The sequence below is a fragment of the Phalacrocorax carbo genome, chromosome 4 (assembly GCF_963921805.1).
Source record: "Phalacrocorax carbo chromosome 4, bPhaCar2.1, whole genome shotgun sequence".
Taxonomy (NCBI): domain Eukaryota; kingdom Metazoa; phylum Chordata; class Aves; order Suliformes; family Phalacrocoracidae; genus Phalacrocorax; species Phalacrocorax carbo.
In genome coordinates, this window is record NC_087516.1 from 55,322,668 (window position 1) to 55,335,587 (window position 12,920).

A 12,920-nucleotide genomic window follows, 5' to 3' on the forward strand; every position below is an offset into this window, starting at 1 on the left:
TGCCACAAGCTAGAACACTAGAGTGCCAACCAGTGCTCCAACTTGCGTACACGTAAATCCAAAATGCAAACAAATTAAAACTACATGTAGTGACTTCTAAAGCCAGCAGTATATGTGCTGCCTTTACGGCTCTGCTGGCTTTCCTTTTCAGTCCCACCTCATATTTTCTGTGCACATCACAGTACAAGGGGAGGTGGATGAAGCTTTATGCCCACCGCCAGCATAACTTTGGATCAAAAATACAATTATGATTGTCAGGTAGGGGTAAGAAAATTAGGTGTAAAGAAAAAGCTCAAGAGAAGCAAAGCAATTTACAGCCTAATTTTAGCCTGAAATCAGAACCGCTGAATAAATGTTCCTACTTGTTAAATAATTATATCTGGCATTATTGAATATATTAAATACATTCCTGAAAGGAGTGATAAAATCATGGAATTCAGCCAGGAGGAAGCAGCTTCACAATCGATAGTAATCACCAATAATAACTGCCTTGCAATGCCTTCAACTGGCAGCTCATGAAAGGATATTGATCTTAAAATGTTACAGCATCCCCTCCCCTCACACCCTGGAGATATTTGAACATAGAAAGATCATAAACTTTTCTCAAGCTGGCTTTTATCCACCCTTTCGGCTTGTTTTCTTATTATTTACTCACAGCTGCTGTTTATTGTCCCAGGCTGTTTTGCTTGTAAACTGATTTTAGCTTGCAACTGCCACGAATGTAGTCGAAAAGAGAGATGGTGTTTCTTTTGCCTGAAGAACGTCGGCCACTGAGAAAGTTATCTTTGTATCTCCACAATATCATCCTGAATGCTCTTTTCTCTATCACTATAGGGCTGGTGTTGGGAGTTGTAGGAATGGGGACAGCAAAGCAGTTCATGGTTTTACTTTACTGTAGATCTTTATGTATGGCATAATCCTCTGAATTGCATAGAGAATTGCACAGGACTGCTACCAGGACTGTAGCAAAAGCTGCTTACTCTATCACCTATTTTTTTCAATCAAAAAGTTGGATGCCACTTTGGAGCAGACATTGTGTCTCTCCAGCTCTGACCAGAAGTCTTTCAGAAGTACCTTCCCACGGCAACAATGATACTCCCTGCCAAGAACCACTGCTTTAAGAAACATTAACAAATTTTGAAACCAAGGGAAATTGTTGGAATCACCCACCAATGCAGACTTCCTTCAGTTATCTTTCACCGAGACTTTTATCAGTAACTCCAAAGTGTTTCCAGCCAGCCTTTTCTTTCAAGATTTCAGTTGCTGTTTGATCCAAAGATGAAACAAATCTGTAACGCTCTTCTGTATCTGCCCCCATCTTTCTCAACTTCTGAGAGAGTGCAAGAGGTAACGTACCTTTAAAAATTAATTGTCCAGCTCAGTTTTACACTTCTACAGAACACCTTAGCTGTTTTCTTAGACAGATGGGCATTGCATAAATTCTTGGATTTGATATTCTACACATGCAAATCCCCAAATCTAGTTCTGAGTTTTCCCTAGATATCCACCTAGCTTACGTGCCAAATCTTTCTTGCTTTCCATGAGACTTAGGCTTTTGAAAACAGGTCTTCACATTGAGCCCAGACTACTGGAGAGCAATCCAAGGTAAAGATGGCATAGGTAACTGATGTGAAGAGATAGATAACTTTCAAGAGTAACTTAAGATCCTCCATTATGTCTAAACTGGTGGACCCAGGCAAAATTTCAACCTCGATTAACGTTTGGAAAATGTTTTTCACAAGGCTAACAAAATGCATGTCCAAAAGAGCTATTCCTTTTAAAACTGAAAAATCATCTTAGTATTTTTATAGCATTATAGTGGAAGAAATATGGATCAGCTCTGGGGAAAGGGAAATGTGAAAAAGCAAAGTGCCAGAATTACTGGCAGATTCTAACACCTTAATAATAGTTCATCCTTTCACCTTCTACTGAAGTCCACAGGCTGAGCTGAACAAGGGAACCGTACAGTATCCAAGCCTCACAGGACACCTAACTTTAACAACTACCATTACTGCCCTTCACCTGACTCCATCCATTCTCCCTTTCTCCTTTTAGATGTGTCATCATCTCTTTAATGTTTAACACACTATGAATTGGCGTCTTGCAGCATCGGCAGTAGACCTTTCCATAGGCATCCTAGTCACAGAATTAGATTGAATTTCCCAGTCAACGAATCTATCCCTCTGCTTTGTAAGAACCAAAACTTTTCCCAAATGATCCCTTCCATCAATTTACCAAAGAACATTAAGTTCCTTGTACTGCATCTCAGGAAGATGCTGTTTCCAGAACCTCACTTTCATTTGCTGTATTTGGATTAAAAACAACACTGGACTATGTAAGATCTTAGTGGCAGCTCCCTTTTAATGAGTCCAGCTGGCTCTTTCCTTAAATTGTTTTTATACCAACTACTTGTATATACCAAACAATCATAAAAACCTGCAGTACACTGGAAAAACAAGGTTCGCAGCTTGCACTCTGTTGTGTAGGCAGACAGTCATGGTGCTCAGGAAGCCATTTTGTTGTCTTAGTTTACTCGAAAATTAACTGAACAGCAGTGTGAAAGACTTCTTGCAGTCCCTTCCACATCCTTTGAATTTCTTGAATTCCTCCTTCCAACAATGCCCTGCTGCCTCTTACATGTAGCAAAGATGCAGGTACTTTCTGTTAACTCTGGCTCTCTTGTGCTTTTCCTCCATATGTAGACACAGAGGATTCATGAGGAAGTAGATCCACAATTTCATGCCAACCTTGTTGGCTTTATTTAAAAAGAATTTATAAAAGTGCTTTCAGAAACAAAATATACATCTTAACACATGCCCCGATGGACCCGACACTTTGTGTCCCCATGTGCGACAACTCAAAATCAGCCCATGCTTCATGCTACCTCTGTGCCTTCAAGACAACAGCCTTTTCTCTACACAGGCCTTACAGCAAAGCAAATGCTCACAGGCCATTTTGGGCGGCAGGATCAGAAGCTGGCAGCTGCGTGGGCCCTTTCTTAGACCTGCTATCAGCTGCCTTCTCTTCTTGAAAAGATTCAGTAGATCTTAGCCCGTAAGTTGTCCAAACTGTCGTAATGACAAAGAGTCACACCAGTAACACTCCTCTTCCTCCCCTCAAAGTGTGAGAAAACATCCCCACACTTCTTCCATTTTTTGCTTTTCTCCAACTTCTTGTGGACAATGCCATATACTCCCACTTCTGGTGAGTACAAGAAGAGAGTGTGGCCCATTTTTCTGCAAAAGACCTTAAAATCATGACAAGAAACTTAAATCTAAATTATTGTTGACCTCAGAGACCTCAAAGCCAAAGCTTTTATTGTTCTCTTTGTTTCCAAGATGGCTTGCAAAGCCAACAAAACTACAAAAAATTAAATGAGTAGCAGTACAATGTCCTGAAATAGTCGTGCCTGGAGACCACAAGCTAATGGACTGCTATGGCCCCCTGGTGGGACCAAAAGCACTGATTCTGGTCCACCATCACAGGGAGGGAAAAGTCATCTCTGATAGCTGTGCTTTCTGGAATATGAGCAGCGGTAAGGAAATAAGAGCCTGTGAAACCGAGACACACAGAATATCCTGTGACTTTGTGTCTGAGTCTATATAATAATGCTTGTAAACTTGGAGGATTTCTAAGGAGACCTGAAAACTGTGCTGGATTTGCAGCCTCTGTGTAGCCAGATTCTTATTTTTGTGGGCAAAGCACCATTGGAAAAATCTCCGGCAATGACCAGAGGCCACATTGCAATATGGTTCTCTAGATTTTCTTCCTGTTAGTAGATTCAAACAGTGATTGCATGACTTTGTTTAAGATCCTTACTGGTCAATGCCTGAAAATGCTTTTTTACATTTACTCATTTAACCCCATTAACTCCACTTGATGATGACAAATTCACCTCTTGAAACTATGTAGCACTCCACCTGTACTCTAAAAAAAACCCCAACAAATCCCTAAAATCTTGACCAAAAGTGTGTATTTTCTTGAATAAAAACCCTCAAGGTCAGGTGATTTTATAGTCCTGCGCACAGCCTTTTTTTCTGTGTCCACATGCAAATATTAATTCTCCACAGAAATCGGTTATTTCTGCTGATGAATATTCTCATGTTAAAGAGAAAGAGTGCTAAAAACATAAAGGATGAACTGGAGGTACACAAGCTCTTCCCTCTGCTAACGACAGGCAAAAGACATGGCTGTGTTGCTGCCATGGCAGCGCGCAGCTCAGAAGCATCAACAGAAACAGTTCTGGAATCTTCCCGCATCACTATCCCTGCCTGCCACAGCTGCTCGGCAGAGCGGACGAGCCAGGCTGCTGCTCACTTAGCTGAAGACTCCTACCCAAGGAAAGATGTGAACGTTACCTGCTGCAGCTAGCAAGAATGTGCTGCTGACCTTGCATCCTGCTGAGGAGGAGGTCCTCTACAGCACTGCTGCTCAGGTAGACATTTCTGTCCATTACACCACCATTTACCAGGTTTCTGGGTATAGACCGAGAACTGGTGAGGAAGCAATGAATGACGTAGGTTAAATTTTCTCTCAAGAGCCCGTGTTCTGGTTTAACCCCAGCCAGCAACTAGGCACCACACTCACTCCCCTGCAGTGGGATGGGGGAGAGAATCAGAAAGGTAGAAGTGAGAAAACTCGTGGGCTGAGATAAAGACAGTTCAATAGGTAAAGCAAAAGCCACACACACAAGCAAAGCAAAACAAGGAATTAATTCCCTACTTCCCATGGGTAGACAGATGTTCAGCCGTCTCCAGGAAAGCAGGGCTCTGTCACATGTAACAGTGACTTGGGAAGACAAACACCATCACTCTGAGTGTCCCCTCTTCCTCCTTCATCCCCCAGCTTTATATGCTGAACACGATGCCTTATGGTGTGGGATGTCCCTTTGGTCAGCTGGGGTCAGCTGTCCCGGCTGTGTCGCCTCCCAGCGCCTTGTGCACCCCCAGCCTGCTCGCTGGTGGGGTGGGGTGAGAAGCAGAAAAGGCCTTGACTCTGTGTAAGCCCTGCTCAGCAGTAACAAAAACATCTCTGTGTGTCATCAACACTGTTTTCAGCACAAATCCAGACCATGCCCTATACTAGCTACTGTGAAGAAAATTAACTCCATCTCAGCCAAAACCAGCACAGCCCATTAACACAATCAGATACAAGACTAAGTAATAGCCGTACCCATCCTTCCTAAGGAAACAGGAAGCCTTTAAGTATTTTTGAATACTGCAATGATAATCAACATCTTGGGTGTGATTTTATCTACAGTATAAAAAGAACAATGCTGGCTGGTAACACCATTCTGTCAAACGTCCAATTGTTTGTGGTATCGCTGAATTTAATTTTACTAATTTAAATATTAACAATGTTGTAAATTGCTATTTTAGTAAAGTAACACCCCTAAAATCCACCAAAACATATTGTATCAGCAATTACTGTATATAACACTCCAAGAAAACTTAACAACTGGTGAGATTCTAAAAGGATGTTTCACAAGACAGTTTAGATCACCAAAGGAAATCCACTAAACATTTTAGTAAAGAACCCCCCCAAAGAACTTGATTTTTAAAAACTCCCGTTAGATATAGTTAGCCCTTTATAGGTAGCCAACATAAGAACATAAGGAGGATTATGTAGAAAATCAGAAGCCCCAGAAAAAAAAAGTGTTTTCTGCTCCTACAAGTTACTTTATAAACTAGTTTGAGTAAGCATTTAGTCTTAAGCATATGGAAAGAATATTTTACGGTAAGTACTACACATTTTAAAAAGTTATAGGGCTTCAGAAAAGCTAGTCACCCAATTAATTTTTTAAATCAAAGTTATAAAAGTTGGCCGAGAAATACAAATGCAATCAGGATGTTACACAAAATAGCCATTTTCATTATTTCAATTATTCAATCAATCCACTACAACCAAAATCAGAAGATGTGTATTTTTACTTTTTATATGAGGAGATATAGGTATTTTAAAATTGAAAAAAAAGGATGAGCTTGCCATAAGCTAGAAACCATTTCTATGAAGGGTAGCTTCCACCCTGTCTCCTCGTGCACTGAAAAGTGATGATTCACCGAAAGGGTTGTCAGGCATTGGAACAGGCTACCCAGGGCGGTGGTGGAGTCATCATCCCTGGAGGTATTTAAAAGAAGGGTAGATGTGGTGCTTGAGGATATGGTTTAGTGGTGGACTTGGCAGTGATAGGTTAGCGGTTGGACTTGATGATTTTAAGGGTCCTTTCCAACCTTAACAATTCTGCGATTCACAGGCAACAGACACTGACCTTGCCTCGGCTGGTTTGTCAGGCATAGGATGACCTTAATTCAAGACCTTCAACTCTGGAGTTTATACTCCTTGTTTTCAGATGGGCAAGCCTCCTCACATCTGCTGACCTGTGCACATTGCAATATCTGTCGGTTCACTCAAGTTTTTCCCCCAGACATAGTTATGGAACAAAAATGTAACCTTGCAAAACATTAAAAGTTGCTAAAAAAGATGTCCTGTCCTATCCCAACGCTCTCTTCTCCACATAGTCCCTAGCATATGCTGCTTCCTTCCCCCAACAGATAACTGATGACTGTTTATTCCATTCTCAGCCCATCCAGGCTCTTAGAGCCAGCAGGTCTTGGAGGTGAATTTCTTATATTTGATGAACTTGATTCTGGATCATCACAAAATAGATTAGCTAACCCCTCTGTGTGACATTTGCAAGGTGCCTTCAATAAACCACCATTCTTAGGATGCTCCTTATCTTAGACGTTATGGTACTCAGTACCCTAAGCAAGTCCCAGAGGCAAACACTGTGAACATTAGTGACTGCTACTACAGGAATGGAAAAAAAGTTAGTGGTAGTAACAGCTGTTAGTCTATTATTCAACCTCTAAAACCAAAATCTAGAACAGATACCAAGTATGAAGACACATGGGACTGCCTCTGTGCATACACAACTGTCAGTAAAGACAGAAACCAAAACCATCTCCTTTGCTGTCATCACTTGGCCCTGCACTTCTCATCACAAGTCAGAAAGCAGTTCACTCTCCCTGCTTCAGTATAGTCTGTTACTACACAGAGATGTCTCAGATAGGCACAGCAAGGAGCAGCTGAGCTCCACAGCAGAAACTGCAAGGAAATAAGAGCAGCTGGAAAGTGCCCACAAGCATCTTGGGTTGCCCAAGGTAACTACTTAGGAGTAGAACAGCGGGTAGCTTGCTTCCACTCCCTCCAAACTGTATATGGAAGAGGTAAAAATAACAAGAAAAACAGTAATTGAAGTTTCCACTACCTTTCAGTCTATGTGAGCTCACGTTCTTTACTTCACCTCCAGTTTGGCCTCAGGCGATCAGCGGAAGAGCCTACCTGCTCTGCAGAAGGACATTCCACAAGAGAATAAGAAAGGTTACACAACAGATACTCATTTCAAGTCAGTTCAGCCACGGCATGTGGAAGTACAAACGGTGTTTCTCGCAGCCTAGCTGCTCAGAGGAAAAGTACTACTACTCCAGGAACAACCCCCATCCTAGGATGGTCTGTCACATACCAGGTAGGAGTTGTTGGGGGAACACACAGATAGCCTGGACAACTGCCCTGGCAAGCACCAAGAGAAATGCGAGGGTAATGCGATTTTGTTCCAAAACAACCCGCTGCTCCTGTTTCCTGCTTCTGGCTAAGAGAAGCATTTCATCAAAAAAAACCCTTACCTTCACTTCAGTCTACTAAGCATCTTTACCTGTCCTCAGCAATGAATAATCTCTGGTTGGTAACGTAAAGGTTAGCAGCACTAAATTCTTTACAAGGTACAACTAAAGCTATTTCACCAAGACAACTGCCTGGGATTTCTTTTAAGCTAAAATAATTTCTTTTGAGCTAAAGTAATTTCTTCCTCTTTCTTTCCGTGCTCACAAGTGCACAGTAAGTGACAGAGACAAGTTGTCACAATTTTGTTTTCTTGATCTCCCTCTTGCCTAATAATTATTGTACCTTTCCAGGAGCAACATATCACACAACGCAGCATTTAATAAGAGTAACCTGATGCTCTTAAAAACACTGTGCTGTTCTGCTGTGTGCCAGACCTAGCTGTGATTACTCTGCCTGCACCTGAAGGGAATACAGTCAAAAGCAGTGTGCCGTCTGCATCAGCAGAAGAAATAGTACTTCTAAGGATGGGCTTTTGTTTCAGAAGCTGACCCTGTATGTTTGCACAAAGACATCTTTCTGGCAGAGGCTGAAAGAAAATTGCTGATATGCGGCCAGATTTACACTGCAGAAGGCACAGAAGGGTCGTGAAGGGAAAAATATCTGCCGAGTTCCTTGGGGACTGTTAGAATAAGTAGATATTGCATCAGGATCGGTGTTGGTAGCTGATGAGTCTGTGATAAAACTTTTTTAATAAGGGATGAAGGGTGATGCAGGACCAAATCAGTTCTGAATAATACTGAATTTCTTGCATCTTGGAAGGGATGCCTTTGCAAGAACAAAGCAAGACTCCTCCTTTCAGGCTGACCACCAAGCATACAATGTGCATAATTCTGTGCCTGTGTGAGCAGATATATATATATAAAAAAAATCTACCTGAAGTAAAAATACAGGACACAAAAAATAAAGTATGTCTTTGTGTGCATATCTCTCTTTTTCTAGAACCTAGTAAAAAAGACAAGCTGACCACAGCCAGCAAAGACCAAAGTTTTACGTGGCTTAGCTAGATTAATTTGGTAGATATCTTTGTACTCTCAGCAGAGTAATGTTCAGCTGTAATTACTTTCTGCTTAGTATTTGTCTTATGTCAGATACTAAACAGAATCAAGGTTCTAAAAATCCTCATCAACTACTTAATAGCACTGCTTCTTTGCCATGTAAAATCCAGTTTGACTTATGCTAATGATAAAAATAGTGGTTGCCTATAAAATTCCTTTTACCCTGGGTAAGAAAGGAGGACCCTAGTTCTTCATTAAATGCTGCGACTCTCTTTAAAAACCACAAGCTTTTTAATGGAATTGGAAGGATGATACTTATCTCCTGACTGGCATTGCTGAATGAGTGTGCTTCACCCCACCTGGCCACTCTCCAGATTTTATCTGGGCCTTCATCACTGTTCAGGTCGTGGCTGATCACACCGCCCTCTGTACCAGACTGCTGACTGCCCGCCGCCACCTACTCAAGTGTGCCAAGTTTATCCACTGTTTACACACCATTCCATAGCCCTGTATTTTTACATACAAATTTCAGGTTTGATACCTCTGTTTTCCATTCTTCCAGCACAGACTCTCCTTGGAGAACACCTGCTAAGTTAACCATGCGTGTTTACCATGCAAAGACTGTATCCTTTGTTTTTTTGCACAGGATTAAACAACGCTCTGGTCTGTGTTGTAAGAAGCAGCGTTTCAAAAGAACACCCAGCTGCTGGCAACGCAGGCATCCGCCAGCAAGATCAAGAGCATGTGCTAACTGGGAACACCCCAGGGAACGCATCTGCCACCTGCTACCTTCCGAAGATCGATGGTTCCGTGCGAAGGGAGCTAGGCACTTCACAGTCTGTGACGCGTGAGTAGAGGCACCAAACTGCCATGTTACACAGCAGCAGAAGAGGAACCTGAGCTGCTAAAGAGGCAACTGGGTATCAGCCAGGGCACTGTGTCGTCACAGCTCAGGTCCAGGTAAAGGGAGCACAGGGCAATGAACATATATTTAGAAGGCAAGTGTTTCTTCCCTTCTATGTGTGTTAGTCACCACATCTTACAAGATTTCTCCTCGCTAATTACACTTACATCTTTATAGCTTTTAGAGGTTATATGATCACTAGGCATCTAATCATTTCACAGTCATCAGCAATTATTCCATCTGTAAGCAACATTCTGCAGCAGTTGTTACACAGCACTATAAGCACACATCTATGACATACACTTTCCAGTATTTTCTTCAGATTTTTTAGGCATGTCAGCAAATAATCGCATTAATGTGCTATGTCAGGTAGTAAAGCAAACAAAAAAAAGAAATACACCCCCTTAGAGATATCTAAAATATGGCTTGTGCATTTTTTGTAATTAAAAATGCCCCCCACCCAGAAATAATATAAGGTGTATCTTATGGCCTTTATTTTTCAACTTGACAAAACACTCTGCCTGTTGATTTCCAGAAGGACCTGCAGATGCTCCCAAAAGGATTCAAAATAACCCTACTTCATCTGAAAAGGTAAGGGAAAAAAGGTAGAGCTCTTTATTTCGGCACTCACTCTCTCATTTCTCAACACTGTAACCTGAACTGACAGTCTCAGACCGCTAAGGAGGACAGGACAGGACTAAAAACAGGGATGCGAGGATCCCACGCGTAGAACACGAGAGCTTGGAAGGGAGATGGTGTCAAGTACAGTGATAACTAAGCTTAACTATATTGCTTTCAGCTCTGTAACGTCACTGTGCTTTGCTAGCAAGGAAAATGGTCAAACCCAATGAAGATTGGAATAAAATCCACTTTGTTTCAAACTGCTGGGGAAAAAATGTCACACTGTACAACAAACAAGCACAGGAGAAAGGCTCCTCCCCTCACAACATGAAGATTCTTCAGATTGCTTACTGCCAACAGTTTTACTTTTGCTGACACTGTTTTGTAGAAGCAGCACGCTGGAGTTTAGATCCAACTTTGCAGCTGTGCTCATAAATTCCAGTAAAAGCTTCTTTCTGCAGTAACTCTAGTCTCAAGCTGCAGGCTCTAATTACTCATCTCCTCTACTGCGACTGTTCGAGAGCTGAGGGCTATGTTAGTATTGCATTACAAATGGTATCACTCCTGAGAAAAAGGGAATGCAAACGTTCCTGCACTGGTACTGGACAGCAGAGGGCACTACGAAGATGCTTTGCAGTAAAGACGCTAGAAATAAAGACTCACTATTTCCCTAACTTTTCTATTTTAACTGGGGGGTGGGGGTATCTGCCTCAATGTTGCTCTTTGGTTCCCGAGCTGGGCATAGTAAACACCATGCTTTATTTTTACTGTTCACTTACACATGTAGAACACAGTTCTTCATACTGTATTTACTGTGGTTTGGCTGCAAAATAACTACATAATGGACAGATACTGCCATATAGCCACACTCAGTAAACCACTGTTTCTTAAAAGCTGTTAGCTGCTGTTTGGTTTTCCTCTGCCCCTACAAACAGAACCTTCTGCCAATCGCATTGTGATTCCTGCACCTTGAATAGACTGGTGAAGCCTGTGCATAGAGAACTCAAGAGTAGTGGCTCAGCAGCACAGTACAAACCCACGATGGAAAAACAAACAGACCACAAATGTCCAGATCTAATCCCTTCCTCATCTGATTTCCATCAGTAGTGACCTGGCATCACTTTCATTCTCATCCAATGTTACACACTATGCCATGGATATCCATTATTATTCTTGGTGACTGTATATTAGAAGCTGTAACAATTAACCTATGCAATTAACCTATAGGTGGTTGTATTCAACCGAATAAGTTTTAGATTTTTTTTCTGCTGCACACCCTTGCTGGGGACTAGTGTAAGCCATGTACTTCACATTGCCTTTAACTGCTGCTTAAATAGAGTTGAGCCATTCCTTTACACATTGTTTTCTACTTTGGAAAAGCTTCTGAAAAGACAATTCCAAGCCTCTGCACAATCTGCAAATAGAGAGGGAATCCACATCCCACCTCTCACCCAGCCTTCCTCTCCATTTGTCAACTTGCATCACGGTCCTTGCATCCAGGAGAATGTGAATTCTGACTCGAGCCAACTGGATCAGGAAATAAAGGTAAGGCAGGAGTGCTAAAGTATATGGCTTCCTACGATGTTACACATTTTTAATTCTCTTGAGGATGGTGCAGGACTTTATTGGTCAGATTTGCCCCCCAACCCCCACACCGGTGTGGAGTCTACTGACTTTTGTATTTAGCATTTACTCTCGAGTTGCCTTCACCTAACTGAAGTTGTTGATGGCAATCACTGGGGGAGCAATGAGGCTGGCACACAGGCCAGCCTGCAAATATGATGTGTCACATGCAAGGGGCTTTATATGTAGTAAACACTGCTTAGGATTTCCCTCCTATGACTCTGAAGTGCTGCATACACGGCACTCACTCAGCATCACCTTTTGCAGACTGGTGTCCTTACCACTGTGGCAAAACCGATGGGACATCTTAGGCTAGGCAATTGGCACAGCTGTAAAATTGCACGCTCACACAGCTAGAGCTAAACTAGAACACGTGCAAAAACTGTTGCGAATCAGCTTCTCTTCCTTGATGCTAACTGTCCTGTTTATCTTCCAGATGCTGGAAAAACTCAGCAAAATTTTGCAGACAGATTCGCTTACTGAGATCCAAAAGTGGTTTTCAAAGGCAGGTGAAAAAGGTGACAAACATATGCATCTGCATCCCTTTCTGAAAAGCATGCACTCTTGTACGTTTGCGGAAAACCCCGAAATTCTCACAGACCTAAACTGAGTGGGGTTGCTGAGGTGGAAGGAATAGGACTCAGTGAAGTGGGCCTGGTCCAGCTGTGGCCGTGCTGAGCAATAAGGTGACAGTACACAGAAATTAGTCACTCAGACCTCAGCGCACTCAGGTTTGATTCAGGGTGGAAAAACTTGCTCTCCCAGTGGGGCTCTGGGCTGCTGGGGGCAGGGGGAAGGCAGAAAGCAAGCGAAACATCTCTCTCTCATGTCCTTAACCCCTTGGAAAATGAGGTAAGGGACTCCTGAATTCACCCCTAAACATCCAGATCGGCATGTGGGAACGTTAATAAAATTTCTGCTACCTCCACATTTCAGAGAAAGACCTGCTGTCCAAGATGATTTATTCAGAACCAGCTAACAAAGGCATGCTGAATGCTAAGGAAGGTACAGCAGAGAACATGAATAGCCTGGGTCTGCCAAACCTTTTCCCTCCTCTTCAGCGAGGTCCGGAAGGGGACATGAATCAGTCCAGGTAA

At 42.3% G+C, this 12,920-nt stretch overlaps 1 protein-coding gene across 1 annotated transcript; it reads left to right on the forward strand.

The window, feature by feature from the left end:
* The first annotated feature begins 8,750 nt into the window (after positions 1-8,750).
* C4H4orf17 (chromosome 4 C4orf17 homolog) lies at positions 8,751-12,920 on the forward strand. The gene is made up of 5 exons (XM_009505592.2): positions 8,751-9,522; positions 10,115-10,170; positions 11,581-11,745; positions 12,260-12,341; positions 12,760-12,920. The coding sequence occupies exons 1-5, from the start codon at positions 9,288-9,290 to the stop codon at positions 12,918-12,920; spliced, it is 699 nt and encodes a 232-aa protein (XP_009503887.2). The 5' UTR covers positions 8,751-9,287.